The sequence below is a fragment of the Aythya fuligula genome, chromosome 2, assembly GCF_009819795.1.
Source record: "Aythya fuligula isolate bAytFul2 chromosome 2, bAytFul2.pri, whole genome shotgun sequence".
Taxonomy (NCBI): domain Eukaryota; kingdom Metazoa; phylum Chordata; class Aves; order Anseriformes; family Anatidae; genus Aythya; species Aythya fuligula.
The window spans coordinates 31,801,508-31,824,433 of record NC_045560.1 but is presented as its reverse complement, the minus strand read 5'-3'; the positions used below and the strand labels follow the sequence as shown (position 1 = coordinate 31,824,433).

The following is a 22,926-nucleotide window of genomic DNA, read 5'->3' as shown; positions in this document are numbered from 1 at the left end:
GAATATAACTATTAATTTTCATGTGTTAGTTTTGTTCCATCACGTTTAATTTCTTCCTGTAATGTTGGGATTTTTTTGGTCTTCTAAGTTCTTTAACAAATCCCAGAGAACTCTGACAAAATCTGTCTTGGATCAGATACAGGTCAGGTTATTCACAAATTAATACCTTTGAATGTGTAATTTAATGAAGTAGCTAATATATCGGATGCAGTCCTGCTACTAGAAACAAGAAGCTGTATAAATTGTATAACGGAATAAAAAACTAATTCACTCTAAGAGTGAGTAGGGATGAAAGGATGAAAGCAGATTTTCCCTGCATCTGTCCATCAGAGAGCATGGGCTTTTTTTTTTTTTTTTTTTTTTTGAGATTAGGCAAACTGCATGATGAATTAAAGAAAACATACATGCTGCCTGGTGGTATTTTGGAATTTGCTGCTAGCATCATTTACCAGCATTTGGTTGCTTGCTAGTAATCTTAAGAGCACTGCTGACAACACAAACCACTATCTTTAGCTATTTTTTGTCCTGTTAGGGTAAGAGTGATAGAAATACTAGCTCTATTTCACTTTGAGAATGTTAACATGGCTTGTCCTTTCTATCCATATTATCCTGGAAGGGGAGAAGAGTTTTCTTTAAGTTTGTTGTTGTTAAGGTCAGGTACCCTCATTTTCTCAAAAGTTTCTGTGTCTTTTAGTATGCTGTCTGTTTTTATTAGACATAGTGGACAAAACATAGAATGCATCCTTTCTGAGCAAATTATTTAGCAGTCTTATGTTAATTAAATTGTTTTTGTATATCTTGTTACTACAGTTAGCTTAACTCTTGACCTTTTTTTGTTCTATTTCCTTAAGCACTCTCAAGTCTTAGTGCTTTTTCTTATGAACACTTTTGGGTCAAATTGCTACCAGGTTACAGTGCGTATTGAATTGAAGTACGTTTTTTTTTTTTTTCTATTGAAGAACATTTTAATATCCAGCATGAATTATTACTGTTTTTTAAATCTGATTTCTAACAAAGCTAGGAACCATTTTGTCACTCCAGACTTCTTTTTAGTGGCGGTAGGGAGTATTTGAGTGTAGTGTGGTCCCAAAGAAGTCAGCAACTAAAATAGTTTTTTCATTAACTGAAACATCAATCTGATGGAAAACGTTCAGCTATTACACTGACTCCTTAGTGAAGCAATTTCATGTGGTGATACAAGCTTAAAGTGAAAAAGAAATGTTCTCTGGAGTGTTTATTTCATATCTATAGTTGTATAAACTTCCATACATCTCCATTTAGATGTCATTTTGGGAAACTGAAGGTATTTATATGTCAGGTACAACTGTTGTACACTTGTTTAATTTTCCGTAAGGTTTTGGCTTCACATTTTTATTTCTTCTATATGGGCCCTGTATTGGAGAAAATTTTCTAACCTGTTTTTACTTTTTTTTTCTCCCCTTCCTCACTGTTCCTAGAATCCTTTAATGGGTCTCCTACTGGCAGCATAAATCTGGTACGTACTTTTTTTCCTCCTCCCAATAGTAGAGAAAGTGTTATAAAATAGTTTAAATTATGTTACTATTAGGGGGGTTACTTTGTTGCAGTTTGTTTCTGAAAAAATTTGCCTTGCTCTTGAATCAAATTGAAAGACACATAAGGGATCACTTAATCCGTAAGATAAAACTGTCCACTTTGTACTTTTCCCTGAATTTAATGAATTTTCTTACATAGTTTCTCACAGAATGAATGTATCAGTAGACTACAGTAAACTTAAGCAAAACGTACTTCCTTATTCTTTTTATAAATAGACATGAATTTTAGAGTTGGGTAATAATAGGTGAAAACAAATCCTTTAATATTGAAATCTCAAAGGATTAAATTCCAATAGACCCTAAAACAAGACATTTAATTGCATTTTTAATAATTTTTTGAATTAGGACTTGATTTGGAAACATCCAAGTATCTGGATTTTACCTATCCAAAATATGAATCTTTGTTTCCTATTCTGACCATTTTCAAGTTCGCATTTTGGTATTAATTTTTTAAACATTTTTTTAAGCGTTTCCTTCCCTCCCTCTTATTTGTTTCTTCTTAACTGAGACACAAGATAAGCAAGGCTCGATGGTGCATGTGAGAGTATTTTTGAAAGTCTTATAGTTTTAGAAAGGCTTGCAATCTGCATGCAATTTCCTGGCTCATGTAATTCGTAGGTTCTTCTAATTCGTTCTTGGAGGATTATGTAGCTCCTTAAGAGTTCCTGTGTATTAGCCAGATCATGCTTAGCATGCAGAGGAATATAATTAATTTTGTAATACAGTTTGAATACATTTACTCTCAATCTAAACATGTTTCCATGTAGGTTTTTTTTTTTTTTTTTTTAAGCTGGGATATTTTCTATTGTTTTTCTCTTTTTATTTCAAAAACACAAACAAGATAAGATTCAGCAGATGGAACTTACACAAAATCCTCTTGATGCAGAAATTAAAACTTATGTTTTTTTTAAATTTTTATAAATTTGCATACAATGCTGATAACATTTCAGAAGAGATTCTTTCAATGGACTGTTCTCTTAAAAAGATCTTTAAAACGTCTCAAGTATTTTTTCTAGAACTAGCCTGACATATCAGAATGCTATATTATGGGGTAGGGATTTCTTTGTTATAGCACATCTAGCAAGCGCTTATGTCCTGCTTAATTTTTTGGCTTTTCCAAACTAAACTAGAAAGTCTTAAAGCCTTTATCAAGTACTGTTGCAATATAAGTAGGTTATTTGCATAAGATGCTTGTCCAAGTCTTGATTTTTGTTGCTATTGTTCTGAAAAGTATAGTTGCCTAATACAACATTTATTATTTTTATAAAGAGTGAAAAACATTCTAGCAGAAGTGCCTAACGAAGCCCTGTTTATGCAGAACTTTTGCTTTCTGTAATCCTTATTATTTAGGGCTGTTTGGGGTTTTCAGTGCTTTTACAGGTGTTTGAATACTGGTAGATTAGTTTTTCCTGGCTCAATTCCACATCAAAAGTAAACTTCTGTATAAATAGTATAGCTCCCTTGTGTTAGTTAGTTACATGAAGAAAAATAGACCTTGGAAAGGTTACTTTAAAGGTCAGGGAATGTCTGTACTTTCACCTAATGACAATGCATTAAAAAAGATTAGGTTGTGGTGTGATATTTTTGCATTTTAATTTAATTTGTGTGCGTTTAATATATGTGCATTTTTAATTGTTCCTGCAAACGTACCTCATGCCAAAGATATTGGGGCACACTAATGCAATCTGTCTGTTGCTTTATCTCAAAAAAAAAGTCTCAACCATTTCAATTATTTGCAGAAATTTCTTCTGTATAATACTTTGCTACAGAAGTTAAGTGTTTGCTAAAGTTTCCATTTTAAAATTTATCTCCTGTACCTTCATTTAGGAATGCATTTGAAAGAGGCTGTTTTGAGGAAAAAGTTTAAAAGTATCACCTTAATTTTTGCCTTTAATTTGACACATTCATCTACTAAACTAGACTAGTAGGGCACACTGTGGTATAAAACAATTGTAGAATATTTGCTCTTGCAGATTTCATCTAAATGCATCCATAATGTGAACTTTATATATTCTTTGTGCATTGAACAAATAGAAGCAGTTACACAGGTATTACACTCAAGACCCTGAATGGCAGCAGAAATGTCTGGGTTGAGCTTCTGGAGATCATTAATTAGCTTGAACCCTATGCAGTTTTAAGGAAAAAAAGTCGGGTTGGTAATGTAGGGAGGCAGGAAAACAATAATCAGTGATGCTTTAAAAACAAAACAAAACCATATAAAAGTAGTTTAACGTTAATATTTCATAGCAAGCAAAGTATTAGAGCAGTTGACTATTATTTACCTTCTGTAATAACTCCTCCATCTCATAGAATCATAGAATTATCTAGGTTGGAAAAACATGTGAGATCGTCGCATCCAACTGTCAACCTGACCTACCAAGTCCCACCACTAAACCATGTCCCTTAGCGCAATATCCACATGTCTCTTAAAAACCTCCACGGATGGGTGCTCCACCACTTCCCTGGGCTGCCCACTCTCTGTGAAGAAATTCTTTGTAATATCCAATTGAAACCTCCGTTGTTGCAAGTTGAGACAGTTTCCTTGTGTCCTTTCATTTTTCTTCTGAGAAAAGACAGACACTGTCCTCATTGCAATCTCCTTTCAAGCAGCTGTAGAGAGTGATGAGGCCTCAGGCTCCTTTTTTTTTTTTTTTTTTTTTTTTTTTTAAGACTAAACTCCAGTGCCTTCAGCTGCTCCTTGGCTCCTTGTAAGTGTTGTTTTCTAGTCCCTTCACAAGGTTTGTTGCTCTCTTCTGCACTCGCTTGAGCAACTCAATATCCTTCTTGTAGTGAGAGGCCTAAAACTGAACGCAATATTCAATGTGTGATCTCACCAGTGCTGAGTCCTGAGGGACAACATTTCCCTAGTCCTTCTGGCCATACTATTTCTGATGCAGACCAGGATGACACTAGCCTTCTTGGCCTCGTGGGCCACACAAATAATTGCTGAACAGGGAGACAGATGTTAACCTAAGGGTGTGCCTGTTTATTTGTCACATGGGAAAATATTCCTGAGGAAACCGTTGTTTTTTTACATAGAGTAGAGAAATTTTTAAACTTCTACTGCACTGTAGCTTTTGTGCTAATTTGAAAGAAACAGAACAGTATAAAGATAAAACCAAAAGATCTGTTATAAACACATTTGTATCCCTCTAGCTGTTCTTTTTTGCATTTTTTTTTTATGAAACTGTTCAATGAAAGACTGTTTGTGTCTGTACTTCTGTTAAAACTGAGATATCAAGTGAAAGTAGTAAATATATTAGAGTGGTCCGCAAACTACATGAAACTGAGGAGTGAGGGAAATGAAGGGCCCTATTGGCTGTGGGGAAAAAAAAAAAAAAAGGGTTTGGTAGCCAGGTAATAAAAACTTAGCTTCATTATTACAGGGCATTAAGTTATTAGTGTATGCTGAACTGAAAGTTTGAAAATTGATTAAAATGATCAAAAAACATCTCTCAAATGAGATGTGTTCATGATCTTATTCTCTTGACCATTTCTTCCTTCTCCCCTCTCTCCCCCACCATGCAGTCCTTAGATGACCTTTCAAATGTCCCTTCTGATGAGACAGTTCAACTCCATGCATACATCTCAGATACTGGTAAGTAATCCATTACAATGTCTGCTTTTTTCCAACATTTATTTTGAGTTTTTTTAATATTACAGGCCCTTGAAATCTGAAACTTTTTTTCTTAACATCATAAAACATTTGAATTCATATTTCCCTTTAGGTCCATGTAATGGAACTCCATACAGAATTAGTATGTTTAGCTCGTAGATGGTATATCCATACCCTAAAATGTGATTTAATTCTTACTGTTTGTAGCATTATTATTTTTCCTGTTTGTGAATAATTGTTAAATTTAATATTGAGTAGTATTTATTTTTACAGTTATTTAAAGAAACAAATTCTAAAAGTGAACTCCCTTTTCTAGTCACATCATCTGAATTGTTGACTGTTTTTACTTCTCTTGCTATGTCACCCCATAATTCTCTCTGATTTGTGAGTGACTTAGCTTAATTGTTAGTAGTGACTTCAGTTTTTACAGTGGTGGCACTTTTGGTTGGTTTTAGCAAACTTTTGCTTAGAATTAAGTTAAAAATGTATTACATGAGAGCAAATAATAAACATCAGGTATTATTTACAAATATTCTACTTCAACAAGATTCCACTAGGAAATTAATTTGTCAGTTCAGATATTTGTTTTGTGGAGTTTTTTTGTGCAATAGACTTTTAAAACTTTGCATTTATATAGTGGACATAAGCTGTGAATTCAACTCATTGACATTTTAATTAAACTCTATTATTCAAACCCAGTGCAAGAACATGGTACAATCCATGCAGGTAGTCAGCCCTCAGAAAAGGGGACAAAATATTTTAAAAGTTAAGAATCACAAATTTTTATTTTTTTTGCAATTGCAAACATTACTTATTTTCTGAATTAAACTTATAAGTTTCATTGTTTTGATCTTAAAAAAAAAAAAAAAAAAAAAAAGATAACCTAACCCACAAATTATTTAAAATTTATTATATCTGCTAGCAGCACATACTGATAACTATCAGCCTTACTGTCAGGCCATAATACTCCAGTTGAACTGTGGGTTTTGTACATGTTCATACTGTAAGATAGGATTAAAGTGGATGTCTCCTTTCTCTTCACCTTATATTTGAGCAAGAAAGAAGTCCTTGCCTTGCTGGATGTTACAGGCAGCACTCATATGCTGTTCACTACCTTTCACTGTGCTTGTTGGTAGTACGTGAGATCTTCTCCTTAATTTTTGAGCATTCAGTTTGCTTTGTGCTGTAAAATAAGTACTGGTTTAGAAGAAACAATGTAGGGCTTCTCAGAGCTGCTTCTTTCTTTTCTACACTCCTGGCTTTGCAGTGTACCCTGAGCTGTGGTGTGGTGGCTGCATGGCAGAGTGGTCAGTGGTAAGCTCAGCAGATAAGGTTGCTCAGTGCTATGGGGCCGTGGCTTATCTCTTTTCTCTTGGGTTTCAGTACTCATCTTCTTCTAGAGGGTAGATACCAAAGAAAAAGGCTGATGATGCTACATTACTGGTTTTCCATTTTGTTAACATGTAACTCTTGCATTGTCAGCAGCTGCCCCTACTCTAGGGATACTCACTGGCTGCTTAGCATCAGCCTTGCTTTTCAAAGATGTCACGAGGTTAGAGTGATGATTTGGCAGAAAAGTGTAGGAGCACAAATGCATTAACAAACTCACGAACTTAATCAAGAAGTATTTTCAACGAGCTGTTGGCTCAATAATTAGAGTTACAGCACATTAATTTAAATTGGTGCGGTGTATGCAGTATGGTTTTAAGTTAGTCTGTAGTTTAAATTGAAGTTTTGAAAAATTCTGTATGGGGATGGGAGGAATGTGGGAGAGAAATTTAAATACTCAATGAGGAAAAAAAGATGTTTCTTTCTATTTCAGATAAGGGTCTCTTTCAATTTATTTTATGGAGAATCAAATTGAGTGCGCATGTGTACACATATACAGAGACATATGTACGCATACATGCAGACGGCAGCATTTGTGTATATTTGTGTGTATATAGTTCCTTTTGACTGAGAAATAGCGTAGGGAGGTTACTTTCTATCTGTAGCTAATAACTGCTGATGTTAATAACAGAACTGAATGCTTACAGTGTTAGCACATTCCTTCTGTATTTGCAGACTTTAAAAAATATAATTAGAGAGTACTTTGCAGAATGGAATTTCATTTGGTTTCATAGTTGTCTTTCACCTGTATCTTGAATTCTTTAGGTTAAAATATTTTTAAAAGATTTGTTCTCGATTCTTAGTGTTGAAACCTTTCCTGTTCTTTTATTTTCTTTTTTTCTTTTTCTTTTTTCATGTTTTGCATGTGATAGACAAGCTCCAATCGTTAAGGCTACTTAATGTCTATAAATTAAACTTAAGTTTCTGGAGGGGTACCACTTATGCGGTGTTTTGAATAAGGGATGGCCTTACTCTTCTGCTTGCACGTCCATTTTAGTCTCTCAAGTCTGTCATTTCAGACATTCTTTACTTCACGTTTGTGTCCTCTCGTCTTCCTTCTTTCTGTTTGTTCCTTTTTTTTTGTTTTTGTTTTCAAACTACTAGTCTATGCTGACTATGACCCATATGCTGTGGCAGGCGTGTGTAATGACCATGGCAAGACATACGCCACTGTATGCTATCACAGTCCATCGGCGAAATCAAAACAGTGAAAGAGACATGGAAGACATATCGGCGTTACAGTGACTTTCACGACTTTCATATGAGGATCACTGAGCAGGTAATCTGTCTCACAGAAATCCTTGAAGGTTTCTTTGAAGGTCGTTTCTGGTTTTTTGTTGTTGTTGTTGTTTGTTTGTTTTTTTTTTTTTTTCCTGTGTGATGGTATGGCATAAGTATTGGCTTTCTCAAAGTGAGTTAAGATCAAGAGTTCAAGCTCTACATTATTTTTGCATTAAGGTATACTTTTAAGTCATTAATATAATAGTTATTTGTACAAAGCAGTTTTACAGGTGCACCTGTTTAGTTCCTGATGCTGAGGCATTAGATTGCTTTAATAAAAGGATATGGTACTAAATAACTTGTTTTTTTTCTTCCCTTTCCTAAGTTTTACTGTGAAATGTTTTGTGCTATATGGTCTGGAACAGTGGCACAGTTCATCTGTTATATTGTCACAGAGATTAAGAAATAAAAACTCAGCTTGGAAAATACATATTTTAGGTTTTAAGCAAAATGTTAAGGGTTGGTGGGTTTCAGAAGGGACAGATGTTGGCATTTCAGTGTACTGCTAGACATTCTTTTATTTGATATACGTGTATGCTCATGTTCTTCAACTTATCCTTAAATAAAGAAAAAAATGTGCAAGATGCTTGTAATTCACTCGAAGTACAAAGTAAAACCTAAGATTTTGTATTTCTCTGATTTTTTTTTTTGTTTTTTTTTTTCAAAATTGAATTAAAATTAATAGTAATCCCTGACCTGGTGAAACAGGTATGGGTTACTGATCTTATTTTTGTGCTTCATTTGTAGCATCTCCGAAACTCCCCAACAGTATTACTTTATTTTGAAAGTAAAATCGAATTTCTTATTGAGTTTGCAGACACAACAATGTCACCAGTATGTTGAACTTTCTTGTGTGCATGTCTGAGATACTTTTATTGGACATCTTATGGATAAATGTTAGAATTTTTTTATATAAAATTAATAGAAAGGGCAGGAATTATTATTTTTTTTTTTGTGGGGTGAGAAATAGGCAACCCAATCCAAAATTAAGTGAAGTTGTCATTTTTTTTTAAAGTACTGAATTCCCAGAATCGTAGAACGACTTGAATTAGAAAGGACCTTAAAGATCACCTAGTTCCAACCCCCCTGCCATGGGTGGTGTCTCTACACTTGATCAGATTGCCCAGGTCCTTGTCCAACGTGGCCTTGAACACCTCCAGGGATGGGGTATCTGCAGTTTCTTTGGGCAGCCTGTTCCAGTGCCTCACCACCCTCTCAGTGAAGAATTTCCTCCAAACACCTAATCTAAATCTCCCCTCTTTTAGTTTAAAACCATTCCCCCTTGTCCAGTCACTATCTGCCTGAGCAAAAAGTTGCTCATCATCTTTTTTATAAGCCACCTTTTAGTATTGAAAAGCTCCAATGAAGACTCACTGGAGATCTTTTAGGAAGATGTACAAGTTATCTTGATGTATAGTCATAACCTTACCAACTTCTGCCCAAATAATAATGATAATCTTGAATCCGGTGTTTTGAGCAGGTGTGATGACATATGAATAACTTGTAGACTAATCTAGCATATGTCTGTATTTCGAAGCTCAATATCACTTGGTATGTTTGGAAATTAAATTTTGCACTTGACTGTCCCAAGAGTTTGCAAGTACTTGTTCTTGACAGCCTACCTTCATTTTGGCATCTCCAGGGTGCCTGAGTTCTGGTCTTGATGCAGAAATTATTTGCCAGGTATTATATGGTGGATGAGAACAGGTGATGTGAAATAATGACCCCTATAATTTCTGAGGTTACATGGTGATTAGAACCTCCTTTGAACACAGAATGAAAATCTTTATCTTTTTTTTTTTTTTTTTTTTCTAGTTTGAAAATCTGGCAAATATACTGAAACTTCCTGGCAAAAAGACATTTAACAATATGGACAGAGAATTCTTGGAAAAGAGGAAAAAAGATTTAAATGCATATTTGCAGGTAAGCTGTTACGTCTTTTGGTTGACATTCTTTTTTTTTTTTTTTTTCCCTAAGGTAGATAACTTGCTAGCATTTTTTGTTGGTGGTGTGTGTTTTTTTTTTGTTTTTTTTTTTTTTTAAAGCACGAAACAAAATGCTGTTGTAAGTGTTCCAGCTGAAACTAAATGCCAAATTTAATTTTGAATAAACAGAAATTTCATAGAAACGTCATAAGTACTTCCTAATATTAGTACAGGAAGGTTCAGGAGTTCAGTTTTGAGCTAATGCTATCTAAAAATTCAGATAGTTTTCTAACAGAATTAATCCAAATAAATCATGGAGATAAATACTCAACAGTATACCATGAGAAGTTTAAACTTATTATTATCTAGTCAGTTGGCCATCTCTGTGCTCTTTTGGTTTATTCTCAGCTGTTTCTGCCCTCATTCCCCTTGAGCTGTGTTGTGTGGTGTGTGTTTTTTTTTTTTTTTTTTGAGCACTACACCACTTAACTTTCTTTCATTGCACTCATTTCTGTGGTTACTTTCTCCTGTGCCATTGCGTAGGATAGGCACAGCACCCACTCTGCGCAGTAGCAGAAACACACAACTTCTCCATTCAGATAAGGCCTAGCTATGACTTCACAGGGACTTTCCGTTGACTGACTTGATGGACATGTTAATAAATAATGAAAACGTATTTTTCTGTGAGATGTAATAATTAACATATAAGTTAAAAATTATAGAAATTACCAGGCAGCAGATTGTTTTAATCTTTAGAGTAGTGTTGGAATGAAATTCAGAGAATAAATGAAAAAATACATTGCAAGATATGGTGTTTTTAGGCATGGTAAACTTTTACTAAACGGCATGACCTTTTTCATAATTAACTAAAAAGTGCCCTTCAACAATATTTTACTCAGCTCCTGTTAAATCCTGAAATGATGAAAGCTTCTCCAGCTCTAGCCCATTATGTGTATGACTTCCTGGAGAATAAAGCCTACAGCAAAGGGAAGGGAGATTTTGCACGGAAGGTAAGAATGTTTTGCACTATTAGGGAAACTTTAGTAGAGCATTTATTAGTGTGATGACTGTATTAAATGGAGATATTTAACCAATGTTAAGCAGCTTTATAGAACTTTCAAAAAAGATTTCAAGTGAGCTGTTTCAGTATTTGTGATTAATGTAGTATTTCAGGATACACAGAACCAAAAATGTACCATTTCTATAGCAGGTACATTTATTTGTATGACAACAAAATCAAAATTTTGAATTGGGGACCATGTATTGCACTAAGAGTTTATAAAACATGTTTTTGTTGCAAATTCCTTTGTCAGTGACATCTGTGATTTTTTTTTTGTTAGTCTCATTCCTTCTAATATTCTTTTTCAAATCTTTGCTCTGTATTTACTGTTGTTACCATGCTGTCCACTCTTCAGCCAAAAGATGAAATGCATTTCCCTTCAGAAGCAGCTGCTGTGTGTTTAATTGTAAACATTCAGAGCCATTGATCATATTCAGAGCTCTGAGCTGTCCATCCTTTTTGTTAAGCTACCAGAAATGTTCAGAGAACTGTTGGCTAGTCTCTGCATTTTGCTGCATTTTGTAATGAACTTAAGCAACTGGAGTTGTTCCTTATTTTATTGTTCTCTAGAACAATGTGATACTTCTCATAGTGTATTAATTTACTAGTGTCCTCACACATTATACTATTCTGGTTAAACATCTTCCCCTTCAGATGGACACATTTGTAAACCCACTGCGTAACTCTATGAGAAATGTATCAAATGCAGTCAAGTCTCTCCCTGACAGCCTGGCAGAGGGAATGACTAAAATGTCAGACAACATGGGTAAAATGTCAGAGAGATTGGGACAAGACATAAAGCAATCATTTTTCAAGGTAAGAAAATATTTGGTAGTTAATGCGTACTAGTGAATTAATAGGAGACTAGCTATCAAGTCATTTGAACTCACGTTGTGTGCTATAATGAAAAGTTACATCAATAGACAGGAAAGTAATCTGTTTTATACCTATGCACTTCTAATAAGGTTCAGCAGTCATTATAACACAAATGTAGAGTTCTCTTTGGTATTATGTAACATATTTTGAAGATGAAATTTATGCAGGGACCTTTAATTCAGGACAAGAATAATGTTGGTAAAAACTGAATACTCCTCCATTCTCATAAGACTAGGTTGCGGCATTTGCCTCTTTCAATAGCAAAAGAACATATGTATTGAAACTTAGAATAAGGAGAGAGCTTCTTTTCTGCTTATTCCTTGCTGAACTCTGTTTTTAATCAAATTTTTCTTTCTGCCTGTCCTGTCATCTACAGCTGTTATCTTTTCTTACCTGTGTATTCCTTAAATACAACACCTTAATGGTGTGGAGTAGTAGCAAGGCATGCTATCCAGAAGTCCTGTAAAGTAGTAATCTTGCCCTCTTTTCCCTTACCCTTTTACTTGTCTTGCTCTAAGGTCCTGTGGTCAGGACATTTTATATTAATAAAACAGTTATTTATGGTTAGATATAGAACTGTAACCAAGATGAGTTAACCCTTACACCATCAAAGGGAAGAAACAAACCTGTGTTGTATGGTTTTTGTTGTTTTTGTTTTTTTGTTTGTTGTTTTTTTTTTAAATGTTACATGTGAGAGAATGACCGCCTCTGGACTTTCTCATTGCTGGTAGCTTCCCTGGTATGCACATCTGCAGATATACTCAATGGGAATTCTTGTGATAAAGAGGAATTATCTAAAGAAGCATCAGTCTCATATGGATTTATAGATGTTTTTCAGTTGAAGCGCTAGGCACTTGGGAAAATATGTGGACTGTCTGAATGGTATTGATAACTTCAGCAGCTACTGGGGAATACATGCAAGACTTGATTTGTTGGAAGACAAAAGGTCTGCTTTATGTTTATCCATTTGAGTATATAACTGACTTTTGGCCAGTTTGGTTTTCATTATCATAATCGTTTTGGTTAGAATAGCAATAAATCAAATTTATTTTCATACAGTATTTTCCTTCATAAACATTACATTTTTGATTTCATTGCAGGTGCCTCCTTTGATCCAGAAAACCTATTCAGATCCTGACCACTGCCGTGTTGCAGCACCAATTGATGACAATGTGAGTCTGACACTTGTCCCTTCAATGATAAGTCTTCTAAAACCAAATTAAAGATTTAGTTACTTTGTTAAGCAATGTATTTATCTTCAGATAAATAAACGCTTAAAAACTACTTATTTTTTAAAAAAGAAACTGATATGCTCCTTTTAAAATTATAATTTTTTTAGTACTAAATAGCTTTCATGACAGTGCAGTAACTTAAAATTCACATGACACTGCCTTTGGTGCTTTGTATTTTTATTTTTACATATATATATATATATATATATATATATGCTTTTTTTGTTATTCTTCAAGTTTCTTTCAGTTCAATGGTAGTATGATACCAAACTGTTATGTTATGTTACATTATTTCGGTTGTCTTTTTATAGGGTCTGATTTCTGAGGTGACCTTTTAGGGAGCATTCATTTAATGGATCAGAAGTAGTGTTTGGTATGTTTTGAAGAGCGGGGAGAAAAAAAAAAAAAAGACTTAATATATTCCTGAATAATAAACTTTCAGTATGTGATACTTTGAATGTATGAGGTAATAATATTAGGAAACTTGATGGTGAAGTCTAAGCTCTTGATGTTATCATAACTATGGTATTTTGCTATTGTTTTGATTGAAACATTGATCATATATGTGAAAACAATTGGAGAGAAAAAAAAAAAAAGAAACCTTCATCTTTAAGTAGGACAGAAAGGCCATAAGATTACCAGTGATTATATGCAATTCGCTATGGTCATATGTCTGCACCTGTTCTTGCCTTTCATGTTTCATGTTTTTTAGTCACATCAAAGCATTCCAGTTTGTCTTCCTGTGCCATAACTGCTATGATGGCTTGGTAGATGTATTTTTACCTCAAATAACGTAGATTTGTTCTTCTAGGCTTTCTTTCTACTTTACTGTTTTTCATTGTATCAGAGTATTTATCTGTAAATCTGTAATTACAAATGTGTATCTTTCTAATGCTCCTGAAGCTGCTATTTTTGCATGGGAAAAAATAATATAGCTCAAATATATGAGCAGCATTTCCGCAAATATTTCATTGATCTTCTGTAAAGTGAATAGGAGCTTCGATTCTTAATAGCTTCTAAGTTAACATATCATGTGTTTCTGAAAGGCAGATTTCAAATGTTTTTAAAACCCTTCAGTTCTGAACTGCTATGAATTCTACACAAACTACAGTCACTAAATCAGACAAAAATATGTCAATTTGAATAGGATTTTACATTTCTTATTTTTTTAAGCTAGGGGAAACAATACTGTAAAAGTGAGGTGTGGATCCGTGGCACCTCTAGCTGAGTGAATGATGTTCCACTGTGTTCCATTTGTATATAAAAATGTTCTTGGTACTCTTAAACCACAGTTCCAGCCTTAGAAACTCACTCTGAAGTGAGATGTACCTGTGTAGCCCACCAAGTAAAATAAAATTCTCTGGTAGTAGTGAGGTCTTGCTAATTCTTCAATGGTAGCATTAAGAATGTAGTGCAAACACAAGTAAAATACAGGTGAAGTTGCACTGCTTGCTGAAACCAGTCTTCCAGTTAGAGCATTTCAGATTTAAAACAGTACACAAAACCATGAAGGTTATATGTGGAATGTAAAAATCCTAATCCAAAACCACAGAAAAGGTATTGAGTCTTTGTTTTTCTGAGGATGTAAAATAATTTTAATTTTTAATTTGCTATTCTATAAAGTTTTAATAATGAATATAAAGTTTAGGTAATGACTGAGCCAAAAAATCACGTTCATTGTATTTGAGATAAACAACTGTGGTCTTTTGTGCAGTACTGTGCAATACATTAACTCCAAATGCTATATTTTTATCTAATGGTTTAAGATATTCTATTAACATAAAGTTTAGATTGCTGTAGTTTGGCATATAAGCAGGCTTTGTTGCTAGCAGCTAATATTAGCAGCTACTGTAGGATAAAACATAATAACGGAGGAAAAATTAATACTCTTACTAAAATTGAGTAAACTTCTTCAAACTTTAATATTTTAAAAATAATGTAGATGTTGACTGTTCCTGCAAATGTACACTATCCATCTTTAAAAACTATTTCACATAGTTATTGAAATCCTAATATAGGGGACTCAGTATTTTTTTTGTCCCATGAAAAAAAAAAGTACCTTTCTTGAGCTGAAATGAGTTTACTGATTGATCCTGTTTTTACTCGGTCAGGTGGATGACAATATCCCACTTAGAGTAATGCTCCTCCTGATGGATGAAGTCTTTGATTTAAAGGAAAGGAATCAGTGGTTAAGAAGAAATATAAAAAATCTGCTTCAACAGCTTATTAGAGCAACATACGGTGACACAATTAACAGGTACTGTTTTTCTTTTAGAGAGCTATTGTGTAAGTAAAGCTATGTAGAATGTGTCTAGAAATCCTTTTTGGTATTGCTCAACTACTGTGTTTTATATCTTCTTGCCTTCCCCTTTAAAGAGGATTGGTAAAGGAAGTGCAAATGTGCTGTAAAAAGGTGATACACACAATGTTGCTGAAAGACCGGTTCTGGTCACTCTTACATGCCAGAGTACTTACACAAAAGTTTTCACATGGAGTTCATGGCTTTTGTGAATGCAACTTAATACTGATGGTATACATTTTTTTTCACCCGTGTTTTAACCTTATACTTTTTGCTGTTAATACTCTTCATTACTTTCTGCCCCGTTTCTGGTTTCATCTGTTCGGTGCTACAAATGATACACTAGCATTATCAAGTTGGGTGAACTTGTACTTAGTTGGTATGTGATATTTTCCTCTCACTTTAAAAGATGGAGGAGAGAAAAGTAAAACAATGCTGTGGGATCCCATGATTGTGTCTCTGTAATTCAGACATACCCCTTTCATTCACATGCTATTAGTAGTGCTAAATAATTAATGTTTATTGTTAATATACAAACATAGAATTCTACTGCTTCCACGTTTCCCATTCTAATCATTTGTTTCTGAAAAGTAAGTAAAAATAAAGAACAAAGTCTTCTAGAAACAATTTAATTGACATTAAATTGTTGATTTGGTGTGGGGCCATAAATTAAGACTTTGATTTCTGTCAGTGAAAAGTAGCTTTCTATTACGATGAGGAAATTACTGAAAGAGTACTTTGTACCATTCATGAGTATATTTTTCATTATCACTATTTCATATAGTTTTCATGGTACCAGTAGTGGTGATGCATTGTAATAATATAGCACTGGATTGCTTTCAAATACTTCCTAGTAGGAAGATGATAATTATCTTGAGACCTGTGCTTCCAAAATCATTCTACCCTATTGAACAGCTCTGTGAACAATTTTGCTGCTTTCAGATTGTGATACAACAAACTAGCTGAGTTTGTACACAGACGGCAGCTTTCTTAGTGCAGAGATGTGTGCATTTGGGACTGTTCCAGATGCTTACAGCTTCTTCTGGTTCAGCAGTCAGACCTTGTGTTTGCAGATCCTTAAAGTGTAATGGCATTCTGCAACAAAGTTCTGCTTTTACTTTTGTTTAAAAAACAAATTTTGTTTAGGAAATCAGTCCTGGGATGCACAGATGTTTATAGCATTTCTGTAAACGTGCAAAATCTGAATATTGAGCTGTGTGTATATGTTGGTGAAGGAAGGTCAAACTTCGTGATCAGTAAATTTGTATTCAAGATTATAAAGTAACTTCATACATAAGTAGGATAATTTGAAATTTTAAGTAAGTTCTTTGCATACAGAAACAGAATTTGAAGAACACTTCATGAAGAGAACTCTGCAAGCAGAACATTTATATAACACTGAAGATGTAATGTCAGTTTTCCAACCTCCTTAGTCATCACGTATTTGCTCAAATGGAAAAAGGCTTTAATTTTAGCAGTGTTCAAAGAGTGATCAGTGAGCTCTAGATTTTTATCTTGAGAATTGATGTTTGCCTTCCTGATGTGCAGCTTTATAGAACCTATGTATGGAGTTGGAGAAAAGCTGAAGTTATGCTTGGTTTGCACCAGAATGCTTATCAAAATGCTATGCTTTTTTTTTTTTTTTTTTTTTCTCTGTTGTAACAACAAAATGAGACTTTGTTGCTTTGATTTTAGGAAAATAGTTGATCATGTTGACTGGATGACATCTCCTGAACAAGTAGCAGATGCTGTAAAACGCTTCAGGTATGTCTTTTATGACATATATTAAATATAAAATGCTTGTCAATTGATATCTAATATCTGTGTATCCCTTCCATTTGTTTTGTGTGAGGAAATTACTGTACAGAAATACAGTTTGAGTAAGTCCTGCTTCTTAATGTTTAAGTGAGTGAAAGTATTTGTCATGTGGAGAAAAATGTTTTACAGTTTTCTCCTTTTCCTTAAAATTCTTTGTTAACTGGCCCTGAACAGCTGTGATATAGTTATGTCTCTGAATTCAGGATATGACTGGATGAAGTGTCTTGTTTACCTTGATGAAGGCATGTGCATGCCCAGTCTTAAAAGGCAAGCAGTTGTTACTACTAAAAACCCTAGATCTATGCTAATACATGTTCCATACAAGATGGAACAATTGAACTAAAGTCTGACTTTGAATTTGTCAGAGATCTTCATAGAACAATCTGTATGTTACATCATATTCTTTCTAGAAGTTTTAATGGCTTCTGCAAAATCTGTTGAGCAATAGCACCCCTCCCCTTGCCTTTTTCTTGGGGTGTGGGGTGGGGTGAAAGATGTACAGTAGGATAACCTATTAGCCAAAGGGTCATACTTTAGAGATACTCTGTTATTCTTTAATAAAGTTGAGTAAAAACACGTGTGTCTTACTCAGAAAAAGAATGCGTCATTCACTGAGGGAAAAAATAGCTTTTCAGACAGAGGTATGTGTTTTGCATGGGGCATTACAGTATAATGAAATGACCTCATCTCAGAGTTAGCGTGTTCATAGGCTAACTTCTGTCAGAGATCTGTTGAAACAGTTAATAGACCTAAGGCTACAGTTTGTCAGTGGCAATGGAGACTGATTGGTAAAAGCAAATTTTACATATATTTATGCAACAAGTATGGTATTTGGATGTTCCTGTGCTGAAAGTAGCATGAAGTTAACCACAATTAGATTGAGTGTATCATACTTCCTACTTCGGATTATTCCTTTTTCACTTTTCTTCTTCCTGCTCTGATATTTAAAGTGTATGAAGTTCTGTATAAATTACTTTCTTGTATTTATTTTATGAGATAGCTTGGAAGGGATTAAAAAGAACCTTTCACTTGATTAAAATGTTAATGTATTTTGACAGATTTGCTTTTGTTACAGAGATGCTTTTTGGCCCAATGGCATTTTAGCAGAGACTGTTCCGCGGAGAGACAAAGCTATTAGAATGAGAACAAGAGTAGCAGGGAAGACCAAATTACTGGAGGTAATGCCAGGTAAGTGGGTTTGTGTTTGAAGCTAAATAGTCCTTACCATCTAGTGGTAGTGGTGTTAATGTTAGTGTTCTTGTTGATTTACTGAAATGTTGATTTAAAACCACCAAATGAAAGTGGTTTTAATTGTTAATGCACTGAAAATCTTCACATGTGGTACCTTTGCAACTGTAGTTCTTAGAACCAACCCTGTACTTAGTTTCACTAGAGAATTTAAGCTTAGTACATTAAAAATATGTATTCCAATGCAGCATTATTTCACTATAAAAAAGCATACATATTTTTTGCATATTTTCCACATATACAGTGTGAAAGAAGTAATTTTTGGAGATCATTTCGGCTATAAGAGAACTTTTAGTATTTTCATGCTATTTATAACAGAGGTACTGTCACTTCAAAATTCAAGTGACATAATTTTTGAAAAATCCAGACAAATTACTCAAAAGACTTAACATTCAGTTTAAATTTGTTGTTAACAGGTAGAATTTGATTTGAACTTATGTGTAATTTTCATTTTTGTAGATGAGCTGAAGCACATCATAGGCGCTGAGACAACTCGAAAAGGCATTCTTCGGGTCTTTGAAATGTTCCAGCACACTCAACTGAATAAGAGAATGGTGTATGTCTTTCTGGAGAGATTCTTAGAAACCTTATTTCCACAAAATAAGTTCCATGAGCTCTTCAACAAACTGCATTCACGGTCAAAGCAGATGCAGAGGTACAAACAGAGACTACACACTACTCAAGCGCCTTCCTTGCAGAAAAGGTGACACTTCAAACCTATTAAGCTGGTGTATGTTTGTCCAGGACTAATTACTTGGGCAGATTCTCTGGGGCTTCAAACTCACATGCTGTTACTTCTGCACCAGTCTTTTAGTGTCACATATTAGATTATTAATGCATCTGTAAGACCTGTGGATCTTCTCATCTTCACTTGTAATTCAACCACTACCAGAAGGGTTCGTGTGTCTTAAATGATTTGGTGCGTCTTCATGCAACATTGAGAAGAATACTGGCCCATTGTATAAGAATGCTGATTCCTTCCGTTCCTGAGTTGATGTTTGCCAGCAATGAAAAGTGCCAGACTGTTTGAGTGAAGCACAACAGCTATGGCGATACAGTGGAGGAAAATAATATTTTGGCACTGGGAGATAGTGCAATGTGTGAAAATCAGGTGGAATTGTTCTACCTTATGGCTGTTGAGACTCCGTAGGGCTTATTTAACATTCCTGTAAAGGCTGAGCTAACATGAAAAGCAGTCTCTGGAACAGCAGGTTCATAGGGGAGGGGAGATATAGTTACGCCCCCATCATAAAAGTATATTTATTAAAGAAAAGTTGAGGTAATGTGGTTTTTATGCCACATAAAGTTTACCTTTTATGTTTTGAAAAATAAACTAACATCTATCCGGGGGTTTAGTAAAGGCAGAGGTGCAGTAGAAATAAACCTTTTATTTTGATTATTCTGTAGCTCTAAGGGCCATGCTCTGCTCTTACAGCACCTGGCATACATTTTGCATGTGACTTCAGTGGAGAAGGGGCATCATATTTGTGTTCAATTGGTGTATTTGAACATATGTCAAGATGATAGTTGTAGAAGGAAGGGGGTACATGTTTCAAAGAGGATAGATATCTCATGTTAAAAGATGAGGAAATGGCATGAAGAAGCAATTCTCACACAACTCCCCTCTTAAAATCTGAAACACTTTGGGTGTAAAAGACTGTCCTACCCACTTGAAGGATTCCTTACCTTTGGGTGTGCAAGCCTCATGGAAAAATGTTAGAATTAGTTGGTTCCTTACAGATAAAATATTTCACTAGTCATATGCAAACATTTGGAAATTCCTGAATGCATCTCAGTGTATATGAAAATAAAAAGGAGATAAAACTACAATATTTTTTTAAATATTTTTTTATTTTTTTGCATAGTGTAAAATTTTAATAAAAATTTGACATCAAGGCCCCACATCCATCTGTTTAGTTTCATCAAATAATTTATGTCCAACTAAAAATAAAGTAACATGAGTAATCCTGTTTGGCCACAGCATTTCTCAGTTTGTGTTTTCTTTTTCATAGTCCCCTGCTGTTTATGAGCACCACTATTCAGGTGAATAGAAAGATCCTGCAGAGTCCATTTTTTTTCTGAACACTAAATACAGGGTAAGATATAGCTATCGATCAAGGATCTTTATAGCAATTTGTGTCGAAATGGGAACAAATGATCCTTTTATGCAAGGAGGGAACACAGACTTTTTATGGAAGTGTTCTAAGAGAAGATAGAAAGCTCTTAAAGGACCTAGTTAAATTGACTGAAGCCTCTATATAGATATTTTTTTCTTATGGACTCTATTCACACAATGTAGCCTTTTATCATACTACTTAATGGTGATCATATTGTACTGTTAACATTCTCATACAGTATGCATGGGCTCAAGTGCACTTGTTTTTTTCTTTATTGCAGAACTAAATACTGTAAATTAAATCCCTTTCTTTTATAATTTCTAGGAAGACAAGTTGGAAAATATGTATGAATCCTTCCCCCTTCCTCTCTGCAGGTTTTGTAGAAGTGTGATGATTAAGTGCTGTTGAATTTAACAAAATTCTTGAGTTCTTGTGTGAAGTAATCAACATAGCCAGCTACTATTGTTTACATGCCTGTATCTTCCTCTGATGTCAGGGTATGCTCTGTTATACCTGATATCTGACTGATAAAGATCATTCAGCAATTGTTCTTGGTGATATAGTAAATATATCATTGATACTACCAAACCTAATTTATATCTTTTAAATCACTGAATTAGTTATACAGTATGAAAATGGGAAGTTTAAATACTGTTTTGTCAAATCTGTGGAGCCTCTTTTCTGTCTGCAGGTACCATGAAAAAAATGAAGAGAATAGCGATCGTGTGCAAATTCGGGATTTTCTTAATTGTCTGGTACATTTCTGTACAAAAAAATAAAATAATATCTCTAGGAATGTGAACTGAACATAATACAATGTGTTTGTTAGTCATTTTACTTAATGAATTTATTACATATATATACTTACACACACATTTATATACATGTGTGTGCATATGTATATATGTACTAAAGTTTTGTCTTCTGTATTTAATTACAGAATGTGGCTTCCTAATTCAGTGGTGCCTGTTAGCTGGCAAGAATGATCAGAAATGAATACATTTTGTTTAAAAGTTAGTATGCATCTTTATTTAAGTGGTTTTCCTGTTGAGGATTTAAAATACCTGCCCTGTCAACCCATGCAGCCTGTTATCCTATAAAGTCTCCAAAACTGAATGTTAATATACAGCACTTAAGTTTATGGGTGTAACTTCTGGCCTTTGGGTGCTGTGACTGGCCGCTGAAAATTGTGCCATTGTCAACAAATGCACTTGTTTTAGCCTTAATTACTTTTAAGAGAAAATGAGCAATTCAATTTTTCATTTGGTTCATCCTCAAGCTTGTGCTGCTGGTGTTTGCTAGAACTAAACAGTAAATTTTAAGTGCTACCAGAATGTGTACCAAAATAAAAATATATGAATTCCACAATCTAAATTTTAATTTTGTGCAATATTTTCATTAAATGCATGTGTATTTGAATAACTGTAAAATAAATGAATTTTTAATGTTTTGAAGTCTAGGTTAAAATGTCTTCTCAGCTAAACAATTTTGCATTCTGTTGTTGCGTTAGTTTATTTAAAGACTTGTTTTAAAAGTCTTATTTGTTACTCCTCTGTTAATTCCCTTGTTCTTAATGATCATTGCTCATGTGAGCATAGCTCATACATTACAAGGGAAAAATCTGAAGAGCACATCTCATGAATATAGCTGTTATAAATTACTTGTGCATATCATTGTACAGTAAGCGTCAGCTGTGTGCCTAATTGTTCTATTGATGCTTTTTCCCTCCCTTCCCCATCCTCTCGTTTCCGTAACAAAGAATGAACGTGAAACAGACTGCCAGGGTCACTTGTACTAGAAGGCTGAGGACTCTGATTTTTTTTTTTTTTTTTTTGGAGTTTGCATTTATGTTCTGTCCAAAGCTAAAAAAAAATAATAAAAAAATAAAAAAAAATACACTAATAAAGTATTAACAGGATTATTTTGAGTCTCACTGTTTATTTGAAAAAAAAAAAAAATACACAACAAAAACATAACTTTCTCACTAGCAGGTATGAATGTTTCTCGGATCTAGAAGAAAAAATCACTGACGATAAATATTGCTGTTACGTGCTGCTTAAAAAAAAAAGTAATTTCTTGATTTTAAAATGCTTTATAAACTGGTTTTACTTTTAACAAATGTATCACTACACTAATTTTCAATCAGCATTTCCAGTGTCCTGTATTCTAAAAGAATATATACAGAAACTGTGTAATTATATGGGGCATGCTTTTTTTTTTTTTTTTTTTTTTTTTTAACTATTTGGCTTTTTTTTCCCTTCTGGGTTTATTTTTGCAGCAGCTGGATCTACCATGGGAGAGCACAATTGTTACCCTTGATATATTTATTCCAGCTGTTTCACATTCATCAAAAAGATGTCCTGAGCTACAGAGATGTTAGTTCTTTGACCCTAGGGTAAAGTGTTTACTGTTTTCACTAATTTGCACAATGTTGCTACAGGATATAGACACATGTCAAGAATTTCATTAACTGCTTGCAAATTCATATTTA

At 34.1% G+C, this 22,926-nt stretch overlaps 1 protein-coding gene across 1 annotated transcript in view; it reads left to right on the top strand.

The window, feature by feature from the left end:
* The window catches only part of SNX13 (sorting nexin 13), a 66,986-nt gene extending 45,166 nt beyond the window's left edge, over nt 1–21,820 (top strand). Inside the window, 13 exon segments of the mRNA XM_032181055.1 lie at nt 1,458–1,495; nt 5,103–5,172; nt 7,684–7,748; nt 7,750–7,791; nt 7,793–7,858; nt 9,676–9,783; nt 10,685–10,795; nt 11,500–11,661; nt 12,822–12,893; nt 15,065–15,210; nt 16,948–17,016; nt 18,146–18,258; nt 18,778–21,820. Coding sequence (XP_032036946.1) covers nt 1,458–1,495; nt 5,103–5,172; nt 7,684–7,748; nt 7,750–7,791; nt 7,793–7,858; nt 9,676–9,783; nt 10,685–10,795; nt 11,500–11,661; nt 12,822–12,893; nt 15,065–15,210; nt 16,948–17,016; nt 18,146–18,258; nt 18,778–19,025 — 1,310 coding nt within the window. The 3' untranslated portion in view covers nt 19,026–21,820.
* Nucleotides 21,821–22,926: the final 1,106 nt, after the last annotated feature.